General features: G+C 34.0%; 1 protein-coding gene across 2 annotated transcripts in view; it reads left to right on the forward strand.

Annotated features, from left to right (window-relative positions):
• The window catches only part of LOC118205184 (double-strand-break repair protein rad21 homolog), a 94,097-nt gene that overhangs the window by 43,982 nt on the left and 25,177 nt on the right, over positions 1–24,938 (forward strand). Inside the window, exons 4-9 of one of the 2 annotated variants that reach the window (XM_035377622.2) lie at positions 5,377–5,480; positions 6,569–6,793; positions 8,729–8,857; positions 9,185–9,478; positions 18,979–19,208; positions 23,479–23,593. In XM_035377622.2, the coding sequence (XP_035233513.1) occupies positions 5,377–5,480; positions 6,569–6,793; positions 8,729–8,857; positions 9,185–9,478; positions 18,979–19,208; positions 23,479–23,593 (1,097 nt within the window). The remainder of the gene's footprint in view (positions 1–5,376; positions 5,481–6,568; positions 6,794–8,728; positions 8,858–9,184; positions 9,479–18,978; positions 19,209–23,478; positions 23,594–24,938) is intronic. The other variant, XM_085818322.1, reaches the window with a different exon arrangement.

Here is a 24,938-nt window from a genome sequence, read left to right on the forward strand (position 1 = left end):
GCAGGAACCTCCCGAAAAATGAAATAAAATATATTAACCAAATTTCAGCCAGATGTTAATAAGCTAATGTCGAAACATTAGTCTCAAGGATCTCAGTAACATCTATGTTTTTGATTGCATTCTATTTAACAGCCTTAGGAATAAAACTGTATATGTTGTTTCAAATAGTATTTGTAATTTTTCTGTCTTTTTAAGTGAAAAAATGTTCCAGCTTAATCTATTAAAAGTTTCAAAATGTATAAAATCTATTAAATATATGTTAAATCTGTTAATATCTATTAAATATATAATATATGGGGTATATATATGGGGTCTACATCCTTAAAGTTAGGATTCAAGGGGGCCCCAAGTAAAAAGGGTTGGGAACCCTTGATACGTTTGGTAATGCAGACAATTAGTAATTTTATATGAAAGGACTTCATATAAAGCCATCATAAATATTAATTACTTTAAAGAGACTTGCGTTTGGAGTTCAGTCAACAATTGGAAGCATAAAAATATTTCAAATATGAAACAGCTACTTACTACAGTAATTTGTTCTTAATCGTTTTACGCGGGAGATTCTTATTAGAATCTTTATGTTGGTCTAAAATGAGGGAGATAACTCTGAGCAAATTTTCGCAGGTCTGGAAAATGTTTACAGAGCAACGATCTTCAAAACGTAGTTACATAAGAAACCTATAGAATCGACGGGAGCTTATTAAACTGAAATTTCAGTGAAGAACTGGTTTTCGATCGCTAAGTTTCATTTGAATGTTTTTAATCATCATCAAGCTATTTTGTCCAGAAGGGAAAAATCTTCGGGTAAATGCATTATACAGCTTTCTTCTTTCGCAAAATCTTTAAAACCATGGGTTTTGCAGTAATCTTAAGTTTCATGGTATATTCTATAAACTTCCAAACCATGGGTTTTGCAGTAATCTAAGTTTCATGGTATATTCTATAAACTTCCTTGATTTTGAAAAAATTCACCGTGTTTAATTTTGAAGGCACCAATTTGATTTCCCAAAGGGATAAATTAGCTTGTTCTTGCCCTGCAGTTGCACATTTAGATCATTGAGATGATTCTAGTCCTCTAAAAATGATAAATAGTATTAATCGTATAATTTTTATTAAGCGCGCAAAACAGCTCCTTTTTTCCTCATGCAGCTCATCTTTCAATAATTCATTATTGTTATTAAAAATTCAATCCTTCATTTAATGTCTAAAATCTATTGAAAATTTGTCCTATAAAAAGCTCGCGAACTTCACAATGAAGGACGAGATTACAGTATCGTACGTTTAAATGTTCACAGTATTCTCTAAATTTTCTTCTCTTTAACTTTCTTATTCTAATTTTAATCACGTGCTTACCAATTCGTATCATAAACAAGCTACAAAGTTAGTTTTATGGCCTAGATACTCTTCATGTGTAATAGAATGTTTTAGTACCGAACGATCTAAAAAACCTTTTAAGTAAAATTTCAGTTCTAGAAAATCTACCTACCATTGCTGGTGATTCATCAGTGCACTAGTTGCTGATTTCCTAACTTGATTTTACTTTGCCGAATGTGACTGGAACTTTGATTCATTAGAATGCTTAAATTACCATTAATTTCTCTTATAAAAATGCGTAATTAGACAACATTGTAGAGACATTAGGTTATTTTGAAGCAGGAGACGTGGAAAATGTGCAATGCCTTCGCCGATACTCGAACCTGGCCTTCTTTAAATATGCCCCGAGTGTGCTACCAGGAAGGCATGTAGAAAGGAGGGAGAAGATATCTTATATACTCCCACTTTTAAAGGGCAACCGGGGATTAAGAGATACAGTCGTCAAATCCTGGTGGTGAAGAATCATTGGGCCCACTGTAGAGTCATTAGGTTTTTTGATACAGGAGACCTCAGAAATGAGCAATGCCCTCGCCGGGAATGGAACCTGGATCTCTCAAATACGCACCGAGTGTGCTACCGTTACACTTCCAAGGCATGCAGAAAGGAGGCAGAAAATACCTTATAATATTACGTATGTTAACAGATTCGTTACCCGCTGAGAAAAGAAAGAACAAACATGAACATAATCTTAATTCTCAGTAATTTTCTTTACTTTTCTTTCAAAGGCAATTCTCAGTAATTTCAGCGTTCATAGCGTCAACACATTTTGAAAATTTTGAGATAACAACTTCCTCATTAGTGAATTGCATTTTTAAATCACTACAAAAGGAATTTCACAAGAAGTTTCCAGAATTGCCGCACTTTTGGAAACTTCATTTTACAAATACTGTTTTTCTTTTTTCTTTATATCTTCTTTTTTCTTAATCTGCATATTATTTTCGTAACTCAAGCCGAGGAATTAATTTCAGATTTTCTTCCAATGGTTTGATGATATTATTTGTACTCGATTTATTCATATCATGTTTGTGATTATCTGGGATTTCTCAAACAATGCACAAAGGATTTTCCGACCATCAACAATAAAGGTAGAAGTCATTTTTCCACAGTTCGCTTGCCTTCACAAGTTAAAATGGCGCTTGCTTTCTCCTTTTGCTTTTCTTTGTTCATTATTTTTGAAAATTAATGGATGACATACGTAAAAAGTCATTTCAAAATTTAATGATAATTATGAACACTGTGAACGTTCAAAAACAATAAGTTTAAGGATCATTTGTATATTTTTTCATCTCAAGTCATTGCGTCTGACAGAATGCGAGACCCTTTCCTGCAATAAAACACCCGATTCACTGGAAATCACACACACAACATAGACATTCTAGTTGCAAAAGCATTGTCGATAATTAATTAAAAATTAAAAATATACTACTATGCTTAATAAATACTATACGTATCTGAAAAGAACAACTATTACACAAAAAAAGGTAACAACTCGTGCATACTAATAAATCGAATGACTACAGGTTTCACTATTAAGCAAATTAAGGAGAGGGAGCAATACCTTTACATTAGCATTCAAAATGAAAGCATTATTTTTTTAAATGTACTGAACGTTTAGAAGTGTTCGTGAAATGGAACTCATATTTTATACAACTGTAAAAAATAGTTCTATAAGATATGTTTTATTGTTTTCATAAGATAGAAGACACAAAATTTCACACCTATCGAAACAAATCTCCATCGAACTTTTATAATAGAGTTAGTTGTAAACTGATTGAGTAACTGGCGACATGGTTAGCATTTTTCGATGTCTTCTGTTTCAAGACCAAGCAAGTGCGATTGTAAGTATGATAAGGACGCACACTAGAATTCAGTGGTATGTTAAATGTGTGTGTAATAAGTTTCCTATGATTTTCATGAGTTTTAGTGCATCATTTTTAATTATTCAGTGTGTCCGTCACCTTTGGGTCCTTGCGCCGTAAGTTGGCTATCCTCGGTTTTGAATATGTAACATGTGTCTTCTCAAAAGTCATTTTGTCTTCTGTCCCCTCTCCCCCCCAAAAAAAACCTATTACGGAATCTCACAAAATGCCTGGAATATTTCTGTAGTACTTATGCCAATTAAATACTGCCACATAAAAAAAAGGCTTACTGTGTTACCGTGAGTTTTTTTTATGTTTCTATTCTTAGGTTATTAAATATGTTATGCAAGGAAATCAAGCATATTTTGCATAATATGTTTTATTCAGAGATTACATTTGAAGCATCATGAAATGGATTAGTAAAACGTTCATGCAAGTTATGTATTTATACCTATCAGTATTCAGCTTATAACATGCTACTATCTTGAAGAATTTACATGTTAATTTTATTTTATATATTGAAACACTGAGTGAATTGTATATATTCCGATCTTTTGGTATCTAATCGTTCTTATTTCATTTCTTGAACTTTTACGTTCTGAATGTATAATATTATTACACACGGAAGTTTTCAGGTTGCCATTTAACACCTGTTGATTAAAACGTGACTTTTATAAGTAAAATGGTTCTCCATGCCGTGTTAGAAAAACTGCTGAGTAAAATTTTAAATATATCAAAATTGTACTGACAGCTCATAAAATCAGAAAATCAAGTTGAGTAGAAAAGATTTGATTTGAAATTACCTTTTTAATATGTTAATTTTTCAATATTATGTTTTAGGCCAAAAATATGTAACATAACCTTAGAATTTCAAATACATTTGAACTTCGGGTCACAAAACGCCTTAATTGAAGAACGTTTCCTCGGGCTACGAACACTCAAACGACAACATATAATTTTCTAGAGAAACTTAGCTTCATGGTTGATACTCAAGGTCTTTTGAAACTGTCACTATGATGTGTTACATTTATTCAGTTACGAAACCTATTACGGTGATACAAGGCCTGGACCCAAATGTTGCCAAATGGTTGCCAAGTTTGGCAACTTTAGGCTGTTTCTCGCCAAATTTCGCAACAAAAATTAGTTTCCAAAACCGTTGACAACTTGGTGATATCTCGCCAAATTAGCGAGATAGCAATTTACTCAATGTTAAATAGACTTGCCCCTGTATTCTTACTTTTCCAGCAAACTCAGCACCTTTACATTTTTATATTAGATCATATAAAGGAAATAAACAGTTTTAAATACAATTGCATAAAATCATATACATAGTAGGTACAGGATTCGTAACAATATTTTTCTCTCTCGTCAAATTTGCGCAACGTGGCATAAGATGCAGACTTGGAACTGTACACTCTGATAAAGCAATAAGAGTCAGCATAAGCATTTTCAGGCACAATACTATTCCTCACTTTAGAAAATTCTAAGATGTAGGTAGCAACAAACTGCAGAGGGATAACATTTTCCAGTGAGTCTCAAGCAGGGTTGTTTGACGCTTAGAAACAAAAAATAAATAAAAGAAGACAGTTACAGTTAATGAAAAAAGAATTTCGCATCCAAACAGTAACATCTTCCGTATCAGTACCCATTAATGCCGCCCACTGCGTACAGATACAGTAAAATTAGTTTCGTCCATTTTATCTGCGTTTGTTTTATTTATTTATTACTTTATGTTTAATGATTTCCGTTTCCTTTGGGTTATCGACTTGTGCACAAAGTGCTGGTGTAAAGTTTAAATAAACAATTACTGTGAATTATTCCATTTTACAGTAACCCCTATAGAGAAAATCGTTTCGCTTTACCAACATTTTGGGTGATGAAAACAGTTTTCAGGAGCCAAATTAATCATGAATTGAGATTTCACTGTAAATTACGATTAGATGTTTGATATATATTATATAAAAAATATGTGGTGTTATAGAATATGCATCTTCGATGATTTTTAGTTTAGGTGGTTTTATGTGGCATTTATCATGGAGATGTCATAAAATTACTCATACAAATTTCTGAAATTTGAAATTTAATTTTTTTATTTTATTCAAGATTGATTAAGCATTTTTCATGATTAAACTTTTTTCATCAGACTAGACATGGATGCTCAAATGGTTTTAAATCAAAGCAGAGTAGAAGACATAACCTTGAAAGAAGACTACAGTAATCTGAACCTGTTTCATGAATTTGATTTTGGTAAATATAGAAACTTTTTAATTTTTTGTTTTGTTTTATTGTATTAAGACTACTTGTATCTGCAACAGTGCAATAAATATCATATTGAAAGGTCAAAAGAATACTTTTACGGAAATACTGAGATTTTATATTTTTCCGAATGGAAGAATTCTGAAAACTGGCTGTGAGCGAGACCACTTGGAAATCAAAGGTTTTAGGTTTCGCTTCACCGAAGTTGCTTCTGTTATAAATGCATGGTAGCGTTGTAGAGAAATTAGGTTATTTCGAAGCAGGAGAGATGAAAAATGAACAACGCCTTCGCCGGGACTCGAACTACGGGCCTCTCGAATACGCGCAGAGCGTACTGACCACTACACTACGAAGGCATGCTAAGAATACGCTGTAAGAAATACCTTACAGCGTATTTTAATGTATTGTTCACAAAATCCGTATGACTCCGTAATGTATACTTACTGATATAATAGCAATATGTTAATTATTTTTCATTTCTGATATATTCTGATGTCTAAAAATCGAGCATTTTTCTGTACGGCTAAGAATATGCTTTAGTTATATTTCATTAATTCATTTTGTAGTCTATACACTATACTATGCTAATTATCTACTATTTCTATATTTACTACTATAATCAACAGTAATTAATATAACTTTTTTAACGTCTTACATACTTAAATGTTTTATGAAAAGCGACAAAACGGCAGGACAAAGCTATTAATTGAATTTTGTCGTATGGTTTATATAGCTTTACTTGTTTCCCCTAAGCTGAATATAGTCATCAAAATAATAAGCTGACATTAAGAGCACTTAAATTTAGTTTTAACATTTTATTGATCATTTCAGGTAATCAAAATTTATTTCTTCGAGTTACAGATTTACCATTGGCATGCCAAACTGAAAATTTGAATGTGGTTTTAAAATTAGTTCAAATAAATATAAATTTAAGTACTTAAAATATGTATAAAAGTCATGTTTATAACTTCCCTGAAGTAATCTTGAAAATATTTTCAGTCTGAACCTTTAAATTACCTTGTTTATGTTTTTGGAAGGCTGTAAATATTGTACATTTGTAAATTTTTCTTTTCTTTCAGAAGATCTGGAATTCGATGAACGAGAAGTTGCTCGTGGCGAAAAAAATACGGAGGAAAATATTGAGAATATAAGCTTTTTTCTTTGTGATGATCAATCGAAAGAAAAACTAGAAGAATCTGCTCAAGGCACTAGTAGTGCAAGCATAGTCAGTAAAGTCAATGTATCTTTAGATACTCCAGTTAATGACGATGGTTTCGGAGGCGTAGTTGGAGAAGGATTTCTTGGTATGTCTGAGTATTTATATGCAGCGTGACTGTTAGCAGAACATTACGTTTCATGCAGCCTCATTTATTAGATACATATTATATAATACTAGAAGCAAAAACGGTCTAAAGGTTTGGTTAACTGACATAAACATTCAAAACACTACATGTTCTTAGAAATGACTGTTTAAACTGTATTAAAGTTCTACTCTTCATTAACTCCGTTGCGCGCTTTACACGTACAACATCATTGACTGAGACTCTCGAATCTTCTATAAAAAAACATTCACCTATAAACGTGATACGGAGTTTCTGAGTTTGTCTTAGATGCTTGTTTTTCCAAATTTAACATCTTCAATCACCTTTGCATTGTATTTTTGTTAACGATGTCGTCTCCTTAAACATCGTGTAGCTTTCTTTGGATGTCGGACAGAACTCAGTCTACTGGTTTTAATTAGTGTGCATTATTCCTTTGCAATGGAGAAAATAATTTTGTACTCCTGTATATATAAAGAGAATCTTTTTAATAATATGTGAAGTTTCGATGATGTATATTTGTGGATAAAAAATGGTAAGTTGACGATTGTTTTCCATTCAAATACATCAGTTTTAAGTTATTGAAAGTAAAATGATAAGGATACAGGCAGTTATTAACTTAGCGTTTTAAGTTTTTTATTGTGATGAATAAACGTGTAGTTATATTTCATATTCCTCTCCTAATAATTCATTACCTAAGAGAAAAAATTAAAATAATATTAAAAAGATTGGTGGATTTGGTTAGTTAACCTTGTCCTGTGAAGCACAGTGAAGATTAAAACCCTAATGAGTTAAGTTCTTCATTTAATAAATAATTTTTATATTCTAAAGATCCTGTCTTTTTATGTCATTATATCTTAGAATAAAGATTTAGGTAAAACAGAAAAAACCCTTCAAGTGCGCTAATACATTTTTTAAAGTACTATTAATTGTTTGCATGTAATTTTATTTAATGTTGTCCAAACAAAATAAGAGTGGAATAATTACCAGCTTTATAGAGACAAAATGTTGCATTTTAAATGCAATTTTAGATAAAATCTGTAGAATACAGAAGGAAGTTTTCTAGGGCAAGTACTCTTTCTTTTCAAGTACTCTCTGTATTTGCCATAAAAAGTACTCTTTCTCTGCAAGTATTGTGTAAGGCTGGGACTAGATAGGATATGCTTTATGGTTTTCCTTTAAAAATACATATGTCCCCCGAATTCAAAGGATATTTTCTTTTAAATTCTATTCATAACATTAATTACTATTTCTGTTTAGTTTATGATAGCTTTTGAATTCCTATCTGTTGTAGGGTTTAAAAAAACGACTTCTCCCCCCCCCAAGACGTCGAAAAAGCTCAAACCGTGTTGTATAGATTTGTACGTTGAATTTTAAACTGAATTAAATAGAACGAATAAAGTAATTTTGTAAAATTCCGAATAGATGAAATATAATTTTAAATAATTTGAGCTCAGTGTTATGGCATTAAATAATAAATAAAGGGATTATATATTACAGAGTAACGATAATTAAACTTCATCTAGTCTATGAAATGTTTATATATTACTTTAAGACCGAAGAATAAATCTTTTGAACAATTCCCAGTTGCAGTTAGGAATGATGTCGGTATTATTAATTCTTTAATTTTTTACCAAACAGCGTAATTTTATCTTAAATTTATGTTCAAGATAAAGCTTATTATAAATGCAAAATTTGTATTAAAGTAAATATTTCTATGTGTGTGAATATAATAAATGTTATAACTATGTTTCCATTTGTTTAAAATGTTATATTTTTGTTGCTGAGATAAATATATGTATTAGCATTGCAGATAGTAAATGTTCTGTGCTCTTAGTTTGCTGTAAATATTTCTGGAATTTAATAAATATTTTTTGTATTGAAATAATTTTTACTGTAAATGGTAATTTTTTCAATCAGTTGGATTGTTTGAGGACGCTCCTCTTGAACTTTTTAAGAAGGACTTACTAAATAATGCTAGAAAGAACACTGAAAGCCTCGGACTGCTCACTGAAAATTCACCTGAGCAACATCATGAAAACACGGATGGTGTGTATTTCTTATATTTTATAGATATTTACATATACTAATTCAGAAGTCAAATTCGGCGTGTTATTGTGTCTTAATATTTACATATATTTATAAAGAAATTATTTATAATATATTATTTCCCCTTTTTCCTTCCGGTTCACTTAGACAGGGCTAAACATTTAAAATAATATAATTATGCCACTAATTAAGCTGATACATAACAATTAGAAAAAAAAGCCTTGTAATATATATGTATATATATATATTTAAAATTTAAACCTTATAAAAGCTTATATTTTTTATCAGTGCTTTTGAATGCTGTTAACAAATTTTTATGAATTTCAGATATAAGACCTTGCTCTAGGTCTGCCATTTCTCCACTTCCATCACCACTGGCTAAGGTTCCTCGTTTGAGTACAGATACAAATTTTTCTGATTTTGATGAGGTGTTTTCCTCGGACACTGTATCTAACGGCTTAGAACATGAGGTGCCTACTCTTTCTGCTGCTCCTGCTGCATCACAGCTTACAATTTCTGGTGAACTGAGGTCATCTTTACGAGATTTGGGTGAAAGGAATTTAAAAGATAATGAATCTGAAAGTTTTGTTCTTGAACCATTAGATGAAGTAATTATGCAAGGTAATCGTTTTTATTTTTGGTAATATCATTTGTAAATACCATATTCAACTAGAAGCAGTTTTTATAAAATATCTATTTAATTTGTTTTAAGCTTGAAATTTGATTTATATTAAATTGGAGACACATAGATAATTTTGGCGTTTACTGGCGACAAATTCTTGACTAAGTATTGAAAGGTGCTTCTGTGTATTATGAATTATGCCGCTATAGTTGACGTTAAATTTCGTCCAACGTCATCAGTCTCGCTCCCCCATCCTCAACTGAAGCTCCAATACCTAGTATAACTATTGATTTCATATCTATCTCATACGAATTAGCAGTTCAATAATCTTGTCCGTTAGATTATTTTTCGTGTAATTCCTTGTGATTGTTTGAGCTAGCTGCATGCTGATTTTGATACTTAATTCATATATGATAAAATAAGAATGGATTTCCGGTAAAAACTCTACGAGGGCATCTTTTATTAGGCAGAAAGACATCGAAACATTCTGCCGTAACTAAAATTTGGATCTAATTAATCCTTTGCGTTTGTACTTTATGTGTACCATTAATTGTAAAACCGGAAGTATAACCTGAATTTCTATTGCATATTATTCAGTATTATTCCTAACTTTCCTTTTAAAAGGCCTTCTAGTATGCATGGAGTTTTATCCAGGTTAGCAAGCGCTTAGCAGTAGAAGAAACTTCAATAAAATTAATTCGCTGGTTTTAAGAACTTTCGACAGGTGAGGAAATATGGGGGATACTGGCGTCTACCAGAGGTAAGCAAGAGCATGCCCCGCGTCCTCCACTATCCAGCGCTTGTTGAAGAATTTAAGGATTTAGGTTAGAAGCATATCTTTACAGGGGCTAGGTGGCTGTAAAATAACTACAGATTTGGGAACAGAGGGTGCAAGGAACATATTGCAATGCCAGAACATAAAACAGAGAACATAAGCGTAAAAGTAATACAATGAATAAGTAGTGCAATATAATAATACATAAGTAGTAAATACGTAATAAAATAAATAAATAGTGCAATGAAAAGGCAGCTTAGCGAGAGAAGGTTTATGTCACCTGACAGATGTCCTGTTCCAGGGATGCAATTGTGATGATAGTCTGACATATCTTAGGCACAGTCACACGATTTTGTATAATGAAGCGTCTGTGAGTGTGACATTACTGAAACACTGACGTAGGTAAGTGGCGTGGGTGAGAAGGCTTTGATAGACGTGGTCTGGGGAGTCTTCTGCTCCACAGACGAATGTTGCAGTTTCGGAAATGCCAAAGCAAAGGAAATAAACTGGAAACGGTCCGTGACCTATGTAAAAAGCGGCATGCCAAATTAGAATGGAACTAAATTCGGTAGATGTTATGCATATATATTGAAAACGAAATACTGTTAGTATCATAGGAATTAAATGTATTATTCAGGAAATACATCTACAAGAGAGAAAAATCAATACTGCCCACCTGTGGCTCTGGTGCAAGTTGTTACCACATGTTGCTCTGGTGCAAGTTGTTGGACGGCTCACCAGCGGCTAACCATTAAAGTTGTTGAACCTGCGTAGTTCGGTCCGGGGTTCGAGTTCTGGCGAACTGGCTGGCTGTATTGACATTTTCATGTAAAGTCCTGGACGAAGGCATCCCTTCCGTTGGGAAAATAACCCTCGAGTCTTCACCGTAATCAAAAAAATTATACCAACCCGGTTGGGTAATGATTTGTAGATGTGGCGAATTTCGATCTTCGAGATTGCTTGACACACACGTTACAACTGGTGAGATCAAGGGACTGTCAGAGACACCTTTTCAATGTAGCTCAAATGTCAAATGTGCTGTACTGGGAAGAGATCTGGCGATCGCCCTCGATAAGGAAGTGTTTGAAACACACGTAGACAAGCTGTGGCCGAAACCGTAAGAAATGTGTTTCCTGGGAATGGCATCAAAACGGGAAAGGATGAAAAACACATTGGAGCTTAGAATCTTGTTGACGTACCACCGTGCTATATGGGTACCACGGATGACATGGGTTTGGCTACCAAATGAAATGGGACCAAATACCGTAACTTCTAGATGTTGGGATGTACCGCAGACGAGACAGGTGAATATCCCACTGTTTTTCTGGACATCTGCAAACATATCTTCTAGGGTCATCGGAGCTCAATTCGAAGCATCATGCACCGCTGAAAAGTATTCTACTCCAATCCACGAGATTCTACATTCAGTGCGTCCAGAGCACTGTAAACGTGCCTAGCGGGTGAGAGGCAGTTGCTGCAATGGCGTGCATGACCTCAGCCCTAGGTCGTTGAGTTGCCTATCATTTGAGTTAGTGGTATCCCAATCGAATGTTGATAAGGACATATCAGGGACTGTGAGCACTGATAGGCCGATCACTCTATCCTCACCTTCTGTTGTCGCTCTCGGTCGAACGCTACCTTCTTAGTGCTCTGTACGACTATGGTTCACCGATTCTTGCTAACACTGTCAAATGATGGCAACGTTTCGACCCAAATGATCTGATCATCCTGCTTCTTTTAGTGTAATTGCACCATCACTTGGGTTATGCAGTCTCTCTGCAAAGACAGTTTAGATTGCTCCCGGATTATCTATGTCTATCAGCGAAAGTTATGAGATATGTGCATAAATGTTACGTTACTGTAAACATCCCGACGAACTGCAATTTTGGTGTTTATTATGTGCAAATCAGATAATTAGTACCGAAGAAATTAGAATTTAAATTTTCAACACATACGTTCGTTGCAAGCCCCTTGTTATAGGAAAATGGCAGGAAGTGGGGGGAAAAGTGAAGGGCCTATTTGTTTACTTTTTTTATAGTGCCATAATTCGGAATGTAATTGTCATCCATCCTCAATGCAAGTGTACCTGTGTAAGAATTATATTAATTTTATTAATAGTTAAATTTTGAGTTAATCCCTTAACCTACGATTTAGATTCGAAGATGTTGGGCCGAAATTGTATACAAGCTCGCTCAGATTTCAAGACATTTGCACGACTTGTGTAACACGCTAATCCGGGCAATCGTGAACATGACGAATTATGTAATTGTCGAAGAAAGTAAAGGCAAATAATTATTGATGATACATCCGATGACGATCAACTACCAGAATCCTGGCTTTGGAAAGAAATAAGAAATAGTCCAAAAATCTGGGACTATACGATGACTCCTGGCATAAGAGAGGAAGCCTTATGTCAATTAGGAGGAAGTAGAGGAGAATTTGACATATTTAATCTAATATTTGATGGCATATGTTGGAACAATATTGTAACAGAAACGAATCAGTATGCAGATCAAGTACGAGAAAATCCACATAGAACAAGAGTGTAAAAAGTGTAAAGTTCCGTTACATGTACCAGAATGCTTTGAAATGTATAATACCGTTACAGATTACTAATTTTGTAATTTGGAGTTTTGTATAAATAAACATTTTGTAATACTTGCGTCTACCACAATTATTGCATCAGACTGTAATTGCATATCAAATATTCCACGTAATATTTACTTCTGGCTCGATCAACGTACGCGGGCTATGCCCGTGGAAGTTAGGTTTGGCCCGACCATCGTACGTGGGCTATGCCTGTGAAAGTTAGGTTTGGCCTGACCATCGTACGCGGGCTATGTCCGTCTTTGTAGATTGAGGGGTTAAAGTTCATTTTCTGTCGATTCTTAACTTCAACTTACTTCTTCTGGCCAGAACATATTTTTAGAATCACGTCTGAATACATAATGAGGAAGAGCGGTATTTAACCGCGAAGTTCTTCGGTCATAGTGAGAGAGTTACCAGGTATTCTGTCTGCGCGCGTCCGTCTTTTTAGGCTACTCTCTCGTAAGCTATTATTACCCTCGGCCGTACTTTAGACCCTTGATATCTTCGCAGTCTATTAACGTTAAGTGGCCAACTCGGTTAGAATCTTCATAGCTTCGGCTATATCTCTTTAGTTAAGATTAGTTTAGTATTATTCTTAGTCTCTTAAGTTCAAACCCAAGTGTCGGCTTTATTGTACACTCCAACACGGAGTTTGTTAAACTTTAGATGGAATAATAAAGGGCTAGTTTACCCTTCTATCTTGTTGTTTCCTGTCACACGATCTCAAGCGGTTATTCGCTTATCAGTTCTTAAGATTCTTCACGTTCAACACTAACTCAGCATTACACTGTGAGGAATCCTACATCTGGATAGTGAGTAAGTTCCACCCTTCTCCTGTGAAGGTGTGGTGTTTGTAGTGAGTGTAATTGTGCGTTTCATCAGAGTAACTGTAATTAGTGACAACAAGTTCCATTTTCCTCGTATAATGTGTTAATATCTCCTCTTCTAGTTGGACAGCAATCTACATTCTTCATTGCCATGGTAGGCAATTTGATTATCTACATTTTGATATATCGAACTTGACATTATCCCAAATAGTTCTTAAGATATTTTTATTAACTGTGCAATTTTATGTGTTACTTCACCTTTCTGCTTGCCCAATAATTCCAGTCTGATTTCTAAGCGCAGGGTACATCCAAAAGGCTATAATTTACAGTGTTTATCTCCATTCAGCTCCATAGGGTTAGTACTATGAGTGTAAGCCTATCCTTCCTTTAGAGCGGATGCGCGTTTAACAGCTCTACCTACAGGATTAATTTGTAATCCCTCTCCATGCAGAACTGTTTATGTTTTACTTCCATTTACATTATCAGTAATATGATTCTGCAGTAGTAGTTCCCTATACTGTTATATGCATATCGGTTATTTTATTTGTTTTCATTAGGTGCTTTTTACTAAATAATAAGTATTAATAATCTTTACATGTATTTTATGTGATGTCAATTGATTCTTGTTTTTAATTGTATTATTTTGACACTGTAAAATGCATGTATTTTTTTTGACACATGCTCATACAAAGTAGGTGGCCCCAACTGAGAAAATGATTCTAGAAAGGTGTTTTGGAAGTCCCAGCCGGAAATTTTCTAATTAAGTGCGTTAGATTTAAAATCACTTTATACAGTTTTGGTGCGCTAAGCTCCCTAATTAGTTTAATTCACACTTGACCGCCGAAACCCACAATAGTTACAGCATCATTTTCATTTCAATTACTTTTAATTGGATTTAATTAGACTTTATTTCTCTTGTTTCTCCACTTCAAATAGCCGTTGCAGTCCCCTAATTTTTCCCGTTTTTCTCAGTTTTAGCTTTCACCAGATACTCAATTTATAGTTAATGCTGGCACACGTCCATCGACTCCATCTTGAGCCCCGCCTCCAGTTTTCCCCAAATAACTTCGAACTTGCAATTATTATATTGTTGCAATTACAGAGTGGTAAAACTCACTCTATTTTGTATTACATTGTATTTAAAAATCAGTATATAGTCACATAGCCTGTTTTGAATAAGTATTAACTAATAATTAATTAACTTTTATTCTGTTATGTATTACCTTCTGTTTAAAAAAATCAGTTTATAAGTCTATAGTCAGATAGCCTGCTTTGATTTTCTCTGCATTATAATCGATTATTATAATTTATAATTAATTAACTAGTTATGCAAAAGTGAAGCAACCCTGGTGGTTTTATACATAATTTCAGTATCAAAATTGGTCACATCTAATTCTCCGTTCAACATCTGTATTATCGCTTTCACTTGTCTTTATTGTATTCAGGTAATTATATGTTACCTGTTTGTCTCTTTGAAATATGTTTGTAGCCATTTCACTGAGTACAGTCTATTAACATAGGTTTCGCAAAGGCACGTATAATTTTTCCATTTTTCCTGTTAGGATTACTTATTTGAAACAGCTTATATGCATACACTGTGCACTCATGGCATCTAAAGATTCTTCAGCACGGTACTCAAATAACATTGTAGACGCCGCTAATAATCTCATTTCTCAAGGTGCAGATACTAGAAACAGCAAAATCTGGAGAATTAACTGAGGCAACCTCTCCAACTGCGAGGAAGCAGCCTTCCTGCCTAGCAATCGCAGAGAACATAGAGGAACCTTATAAGCAAGAAGCCTTACAAGAAATAAGCACTCTTCTTAAGCTTACCCTCTTTACACTAGTAAAGAAGATATATTATTACACCCTGAAGTGGTCATTGATAGTGAAGTACAATTCACGAAAATCGTCAGACGGAGGAAACACCAAAAGCCAGAACAGAGGCGGAAATCAATTCGCACCTCAAGTAAGTCAAAATTCATTAAAGCCTTCTTCTCCGGACCACGTTCTCCTGGTCAGTTCCACGGACTCGAATAGGATCCCCGAAAGTATACGAAATAAGATTGCTTCAGAATTAAGTACACATCAATTAGGGACAGCTATTATTCCAATTCGTACTACAAGAAGATCGCCATTTGAAGGAACTTGGCATTGTGATGTAAGCTTGAGTTGTGAGATTTAAATGAACTTGCTGATATCAGTCGAAGGAAACGTGTGGACATTTGTATCGATTTTTATTTATGGGGAAACATTCTTCTTTTTTTTAATGGTTCGAAACTTGCAATATTGCTTTGAGATGAAAGAGTAAAATTCTTGTTAAGGCACTTTTGAAGTTTTTTTCTCTAAAACGCAGACTGATTTGTTTAGGAATGTTATAATGCAGAGTTGGAAGAGTGCCGTTAATTCAGATATGGAATGTACATATACATCGGTGATTTAGTATTTTGCTTATTTTTTATTTCATGAAAACCTTCTTCAAAAAATAAAATTTTGTATGAGTTGACTTCAGCGGCAGCTAGATAGCTATTTTGCTAATTGACTTTCCAACTGTTGATGTCCACCACTTTCCGATTCCTTTTTCCCAGTTAGCAACAATTTCTATCACCTGCGAGATAGCAGCTCAAGTTCGGGACAGTTCCGGGCTTTCATTGACGTCATAACTCACGTAAAGTGTTTATAGTTCAGTACAGCAAATCGTACTTGTAACGTACATGCCAAATGAGTAAATTTAATAGGTAATAAGTATTTCACATGCAGCTACAATTTATTCTGAAGTGCAGTTTAAATATACAAAATGTTAAATTATTGGACAAATTAAATCACAGTTATAAAGAAATAATTACTAAGACTTAAATTAAGAATTAATTAGTGATTTCTTTACCCACAATTGTAAAGATTTAATAACGCGGAAGAATGAAATGTCATAACACAATTAAGGCATAAGTTAAATGCTGTCAGTTTACAGCTGTATTCTTCAAACTGTTATGCGGAACCCCGGAGCTCCGAGAGTCAAAAATTCGAAAAGAAAGTTATAAAGCCCCCATACTAATTAACTCGTGCTCATTAAAAAAAATAATAAATTTACTTATAGATTAATTTCATAACTTCGCATGTGGTTATCATACGCCAAAGAGAATGACGTGCAGTGCTTTGCAAACCTAAACAGTTTCCTAACGAAAAATTAATTGAATTTAGCCTACAGAGTTAAAAGTTATATAACAGGTGATCATCTTCAGTTAAAAAAAGCTATAAAAGAACACTTCCTAGAAGAAAATACTAAGTATGATTGCATAAAAAATCCTTTTGAGTGTTGAAATAAGTCAGAAGGCTTGTCGGTGAAAGAAAGTGAAAGAACCTTTCGACATATCAAGAGATTCCACACTAAAATCTAAATTTAAGTAAGAGCAGCTCTTAAATATTTGGTTGTAGAGTCATGCAGAATACCTCGAAGTTTCTCACGCAGCTATAGCATTTTAATGCCATTTGGAACATCGTATTTAAGTAAAAAACTTTTCTTAACGTAGGTAGCAACGAAAAATATAGAAACCGATTAAATATAGAATATGAAATGCGGTTGGAGATAACATCAATAGAATTAGACTTCCTCAGTTAATGTAAAATAATTCAAGCACAGTACTTCACTAATTACAATACAAGGATAGGTGACACGTGGAACACGAGTTAATGCTATTAATGAGTAAATTATATTGATTTTAAGTTAAAATGTTTTAATAAAAAAACAGCAATTTTCTTTAATTGTCTTTACATAAATTGTACATAAATTGTCTAGAACATATTGATCTGCTTTAAATGTTATTTTAGGACATATTTTCGTAAGGGTGGCACTGGGCTTTCCAACCTTTGCAGTTCTTAAAGTTCCGTGAGATGACAAAGTTTGAAACCATTGCTTTACAGTGATGATTAAGTCAAACTCATAGATTGATTTGATTACCTTTATAATTTTGTAACTGTACGGCCTGAAAAACAATTATAAATCAGTTACCAAAGAATACAGTATAAATGGCTCCGTAGAAGTATATCAATACCTTGTGTGTATCTCAAATCTTAAAACTAACTGTGTAGTATTGTTTGTTTTAGGTCATCCCATGAGCGGGATATGTTCAAAAGACCAACAAACCTGGGACCGAGGAGAGAAATTTCAGAACAAAACTAAGGAAACCAATTAAATCACTGCCTATATACGAAAAATGTTTTTATAAATTTCTTGCGCTTCGGATAAATGACTGAATTAACAAATTGTGGTGCTCATTTACGCTTTATTTAGTTTTAGTTCTTTTCTCCTCCTGGTAGTATCAAGAGGAGAAAGTGTTTTCCTCCATCAGGGAAACCAGTGTTCAGTCATAGATTGCCTTCCACAGAATTAGCCAGGAAGAATAACTGCAATGGAATATTTGTTGAGAACTTTTAGTATAAATCCTTATTGTGATAGATGAAAATAAATTTCTGTACATAGTCTAATTGCACTACAATAAATATCTGCCAAGATCTATAACTATCTCATCTTTTCTGTGATTCGCTTTAGGAGACATGCATAATTTCAGAGGCGTAAGTTGGAAGTATACTGCTTAGGTGTACTTTATTCTTGCAGAAAACTAAGAGATGGATTCCGAGTTGTTATAAATGCTTTCTAAGTAACAATTATTCCAAATTGATAACTAAATAATTATTTTGAGTGCATCTTATAAAGTCGTGTATATTAGACATAACTTTGTATGGTTTTTTTTTGTAACTGCAAGCTAGAATGTAAGTGCTGTAGTTCTTACTAGACTATTAGCGGCTTACTGCTACATCTTAAACAACTTACAAAATACTGGAGAATGTTAAAAATAGCCTTTTTATTTAGTCTTAACTTCAACAGAAAAGTCAGGTTCAAACGTAGTCAAAGACTGCACATAAAATAGATTGAACTAAGCTGGCTAAAAATTTTACCAGCGCGTATTTTAAGACATACTCTAGAAAAACTCTAAACAGAGCAGGTGTGAATAACTAACAGCAAGACGTGATTACCAGAAGCTCTAATCCAAACAATTCAAAACTCTTTAGCTTAATACAGCCAAATCTAACCTACAGTTTCCCTTCTTGTGAGAAATGTGGAAAGGAGAATATATATTGAAGACATAATAACGGTTTACTTATTATATGTTACAATTAATTTGCTAAACCCATGTTCTTTTTTGTCATTTGTATCATAAAATAATTTCTTTTGTTTATATAGCCGATATAAATTATTGTGTTTTAACTTGAATTTTATTTATTGTAATATTTAGTTCATTTGAAAATGTAGGTGCTGAGAGAATACGTAAAGTGAAACGTAGGAGAAAGTTGATAATTGATCAAGTGAAAAGCTTATCTACCGAAGAAATGAAATTTCAAATTAATAACATTACTCATAATGTAGCTACAATTGATTTAGCTCCACCAACAAAACGCTTAATGCTTTGGAAAGAGACTGGCTTAGTAGAAAAGTTACTTTATCGTCCTGGCCATCCACTTCTTTCTAAAAAACTTTCTGAAGTAAGTACGTAACAGTATCTATAAGCTGAAAATTTTTCTGTATATATTTAGTTGATTTAAGTAACATAAGAGATTTTTCGTACTGGCGTTTTCAAGAAACTACATCCTAGAGCTAAATAATTGCAAGTTTTAATAAGTGACTATTTAACCTCACCAATTGTGTATACATAATCAGATACCATAGTAGCAGAACAATGGCTTGTGACTTCTATAGTAAATTTAATTCTGCGATTACGCGTATTATAGCTTTCTTTTTTTTCCACCTGAATCTTTTCTTTTTGTACATGGTTCACGTTAATTCAAGCCTGATTGAGATAGATATTAAATCTAGCGCAAAACTGACTATTGCACAAATTAATGGATAAGACTTGACCCATGAACCCTTGCTGAATGTTTAAAATAAAAACTATTAGAGCCAAAGTACGAAATAATCTGAAATATAAATTGGAATCAGTCAGTATTTAAATAAAATGCATACAAGTTAATAAAGATATAGAAATGCAATCCTTACATGATTCTGTATCCTATCTGTCCTAAAATGCGAATGTGAAAAGTTTTAATTATAGTTCTCTGTAAAACATTACTCAAGTGTTTTGAGAATGTAAATACCTTGGCAGATGAGTTTAATTCGTAAAATAAGATCGTAAGCCGATCTGCTTATATCTTGAAACACTTTTTCCCTGTTAAAAGGCGTTTAAATACTATCAATACGTTCCAGCCCATAGAATAACCGTCTCACTTTTCTTATTATGTTTATAAGTAAGACAGAATGCATTGTATTGCATAGAAAACTAGTTAAAATATATAAAACTTAATACAAACATATAAATGAGAATGTAAAGAAATAAAGAGGTTTTTTTTAGTTACTGTAGTTAAATTACATACATCGCATTTCATTATTCTTCATAGATTGCCACTCAAACTTCAGTTGAAAGGTGGTTTGTTCTATCCTGCCTTTAAGAGTGTTTCTGAAATGTGTTAAACAAGTGTCATTAAACAGCTCATCTCCAGGATATGTTTAGTTTTTTCTGGGTATTTATTTGTTTTCAATAAACTCGTTAACTGCCTCCCACATTCCCAAAAAGTCCTTCATTTCAGCTGAAGATGCAGACTTCTCTAATTCCCCGCCCCGCTCGTAAGTTCGTTTGCGTCTTCCTCATCCATCTCCAGACCAACGGCTTTATCGAGGGACACAATCTCTTTCAGTACTTCCTCTACGGGTTCGAGTTTGAATCCTTCAAAATCCCTACAGTTTCTTTAATGCAGATTTCAAGGTTTTCCTTGAAACATGCTATATTGATAATACGTAGGCTTATTGCAATATTTTAGTGATCCTTCAAGAACCCTCAATGAGTTTGTGACCACTGTCACGTCAAAGCAGCGGAGAAAATGCGTTTGGTGAAAAGGGTTTTAAATGCTGGTCTACGGGCTTTAATATAAGAGTGGTAGTAGAGGTGGAAGATAGAGAACAAGTTCACCAAATTTTAACTCTTCGAAGATGTTTTCTTCTGAGTTTCAGTAGGGCGCAGAAGCATTTTCAAGAACGAGAAAGGCTTTCATGTTTAGAATATCGTACTCCAGAAATTTTTAAAGAACAGGATCAAAGATCAGGATTATCCATTCTACAAAGAACTACCTTATGACCCACTCCTTCGGGTTTGCCCTCCACATAACTTGGAGCTTCTTTTTTGGGCCTTAATTGCCGGGAGATTTTCTGGATAGTATATGAGCAGCAGCTTTATTTTGGTCGTCACTCACATTTGCAACACTGTTTGAGGGTAAATGTCTTTCCTAGATTTATGGCTTGGCATCTTTGTCTTTTTACCGTTATATGCTATCCTGTGTTTAGAACTTTGTCGTGTCAAAGTCGGACTTGCGGAGGGATATACATTTCGGCTTTTATCACAGCTGGAAAGATTTCGAGAGATTTCACCGCTACTATCATGTCTGAGTTCCCTGCTTCACCGTGCCTGAAGACGGAGTGAATTCCACTTAGCTCTTTAAACTTTTTAAATCAGCCCCAACTTGCCTTGCTCTTTGGATTCATTGTTGAAAAGCTTAGGGTCATCCACAGCAAATTGGAGTGTATAATTCGTGTCTTTTCGCAAATGATCACCTCGATCACGGTACCTTCTTTGAGCTACTATCAGGTATACCAACAATTACTTCGCCGTCTTTTTTCATTTACAGCAATCCACTGTTTCGATATTGTTGTATTGTTCTTCACTGGCTCATCGCTTGGCCAGGGTGATTACGCGCATACTTTGTCCATGTTTATCAGGGATTTCATGCTTTAATTCTAAGAGCTAATAAGCTTCTTCGTATTACTTACTTTAGTAGAACCTATTGTAACAAATATTTGTATATAAATATGAGGTATAAAATGTGAAAGAAAACTACTAACTTTAATTTAACAATAGTCCTTTAAGTTCCTCGTTTTAATTTGACTACACCCTTTCTTGTTCTAAAACTATGAGTCTAAACTACGTTATCTGAAACTTAGCCGCATTATGTCCTTTTATTAATTCTGCAATGCAGTTAGCTCTTCTCCAATTGCCTTTCAAAATTTAAACAAAGAAATCATTTCTATAAATACACTTTGCTTAAATGTGCACTACTTTGCCTTGTGCTTTTGTTCTGCTTCCATGTGTCATTAGATCTCCGTTTTATCTATTGCTCGAGTTACGATCAGATCATGAATTGCGAGGCTTTTGTCGCACCCGCAGTGATGTATCCTCAGAATAATTACCGGGAAAGTCAATTATGGTTTGTTATCGACGGCAACCAAGTTTTCCCCTGTTGTGTAATTCTATGTATCTACACTATCTTCAAGTACTGAAGTCAACTATAAAACTATCACAATTAAACTAATTATTACTAAAAGTAAGCAACTCAAGCCTTAAAGTTAATTTATCTCATAGTATCTTAAAGCTAATAGCAAAATAGTTCGCGAAATGCATATCATAAAATTAGATGACAATATTAAGGCTTATAGTATCGTATGGATTGTACTACTGGAATCTTAAAAAGTCCCAATTTTAACTATAAAAAAATAACATCTTACATGTTTTGCAAAATAAAAATTTTAAAACTTAGGATGGTATTTTAAATTGCCTCTCAAATCGTTGGCATTCACTCTGTAACGTATTTGCGTTGCTACGCTACCAACATAATTCCACTAAGAAACGTAAATTACCGCAGACGATTATCTGCAAAGAATATCCACAGACGATGCACGTGCTTAAAAATGTTTTTTAGTTATTCTGTAAGTTTTGACTAATATAAAGCTGGTTGTTCGTTCAAAAATGGCGAGATTTCTTTAAAACTTCATTACAACTCGTTACAAAACTTTCAGTGGAAAGTGTTTAAGCAGTTTATTCATAAATATTTCTAATGTTTTCAGAAATGATGTAAGTCATCCTGAAATGATGACAAGAACGGTGTATTTGCATTTTTTACCATCTTCCAGAAGATGCACGCAGAAGTTGTCTACCAGAGAATTTTAATGTAGAAGAATATGCCTTCTTATGTAGGCCCGCGGGTACATGTCAGTTTGAAGTGCCAAGCTTTCAATAAGTCGGAGTCTTCTAGTCTTTTCTGTTCACTGTAACTATGATGTAATTAGAGATTTTGCTTTTGGAAATCGTCTTCCATTAAAAAATTGCAAATGTGGCAAGTCGGCAATCACTGCTAACATTACTGCGCCCTATGCCGTGGACATTTTCAGTTCCATCAATTTTTACTAATACATAAGACGCCCTCTTTAGATAGACTATAATGTTGCTAGGCATGTCAAAAGATACAGAAGTTTATTCTGCGTTTCTTATGAGGTCAGGATTTGTAGTCCGAATCTTTGCTTTCTTGAATCTAAATTTATGAAATTCTAAAACGGTTTTTCACCATATATTTGTAACAGCTGTTGTGCAAGCATTGTTCTTCTTCTGAAATCAAGTCTATTTCGTCTCATGAACGGGAGGCTCCATTCTGTACTTACTTTAAATTGCTCGATAACCACGCTTCTTCATTAAGTAGACTAATTTTAGAATTTAGGGGAACTAACTTACTAAACGCCTTGAGGAAGTGGAAAATCAGACAATACTTAAAACTTCTTCCGAATCTTGTGCTAAAAACACCTGTGTGGAGAAGAATACGCCAGGGTAAAAAATACTTCATTCGTAAGTACTGGTATATTAATTCATTCCTTATTATGTTTCATTTTTTCATATGTCTGTGAAATATAGAAAGAAGCTAAATGGAGAGTATTTTTTAGATATATAAACGAAACCTAACTATTCGTGTCTATGAAAATGAGGATGTTAGAACTGGTCATACTGAAACACAAGATGGTAGTCTAAAAGAAAGAAGAAATGCAGGTGAACTTCACGGTAAGAGAAATTAACTTTTGTTCCGTATTTATGCCCTTATTTAAAATATGAGCTCCGTCGTAGTTCTCATATTTCATTATTTCTTTGCGCAAACTGAACTTGCTGGGTAAGATTAATTTACTTCCTTTAATAAAGTATATATTTACGTAGCCAATAAAAGACCAAACATATTAAATAAAAACTAATTTTATTTCTAATATATACTGTGCAATAATTAAATAAAGTACTGTATTTTTCTAAGAATTCCACAAAAGCTCACAGATCAAAACTGCATGGCATGTTATTTTTCCATTGAACGGTCACATGAGTTTTAATACTGTGATTTACGTCATTCAGTCAAAAATCGTTGTTCTAATCTCAACTACACTGCATAACAATTTTTCTTTATTCATGTCTTTTCTCGGATAGGCGGTTTCTAGCTGGAAATGTTAGCTACGCGGCAATGTCGGCGTCCATCCTTTTCTCCAAACAGCAATACCGGCTTTAATCCCCAGTTTGGCTTGAATTATAATTGTTTCTTGACCATCAATAAGGTGCAACTCTCCGTCATAGTGCATTACGTTAGGTTTAAAAGAAGGAGGTCTTTTCACACGCACCACTACACTTTCTTTATCACTTCGTAGGGCCTTTTCCAGGATGTCTGTAGCTTCCGAGAGATTCCATGACGACACTTTGCGTTGTAAACCTAGACTTAAAGCTCTAATCTTTGGTTAAAGCTCTAAGATGTCCGCTGCCTGTCCTCGTAAACAGGCTGCCGTATTTAACGCTTTGTAGACAGGATTTCCCTGATTTTCCCGAGATATCATTTGGTTTTACACTTTCCATGATGACTTCCCGTCATATGGCGACAACTAAATTGCGGGATGAGATAACTAGACAGGAATGTTTTTCAAAGCGGAATGAGCTGGAACTTTCAAAGCAGGCTGAGCTAGCACGTTGTTGATGGATGTAGGCAGTTCTACAAATTTTTATTCTATTTTTTTCCTCTAGTTTCTTCTGTAGTCTTTCGTTCATTCTCTTGCTTCAGTTTTTCGTTCATGGCAGAATTCTCTCTTTTCTTCTACAGAGGCAACTTTCTTATTCATAGCACTGACAACTTTCCTTTTAACTGCGACAATATTCCTCTCCATCTCATCGGCCTTTGCTACGATGGAGTTCTTCATTTCTGCAGCATTCGCTTCTATCGAGGACTGAATTTCTGTTTTAAGTTCAGCGCTATTTCCGTCGAAAGAGTACTTCAAATCGACAGAAGTTTAAGTGAATATTTTATTAGAGCTTTCAACTGTTCGTCCATCCTTCTGGTTGATGGCATTCAAAGAAATCCCATATTACGACACCAGTTATT

The sequence above is a fragment of the Stegodyphus dumicola genome, chromosome 6, assembly GCF_044657685.1.
Source record: "Stegodyphus dumicola isolate Sdum_Otavi_A_Nest chromosome 6, ASM4465768v1".
NCBI classification, from domain to species: domain Eukaryota; kingdom Metazoa; phylum Arthropoda; class Arachnida; order Araneae; family Eresidae; genus Stegodyphus; species Stegodyphus dumicola.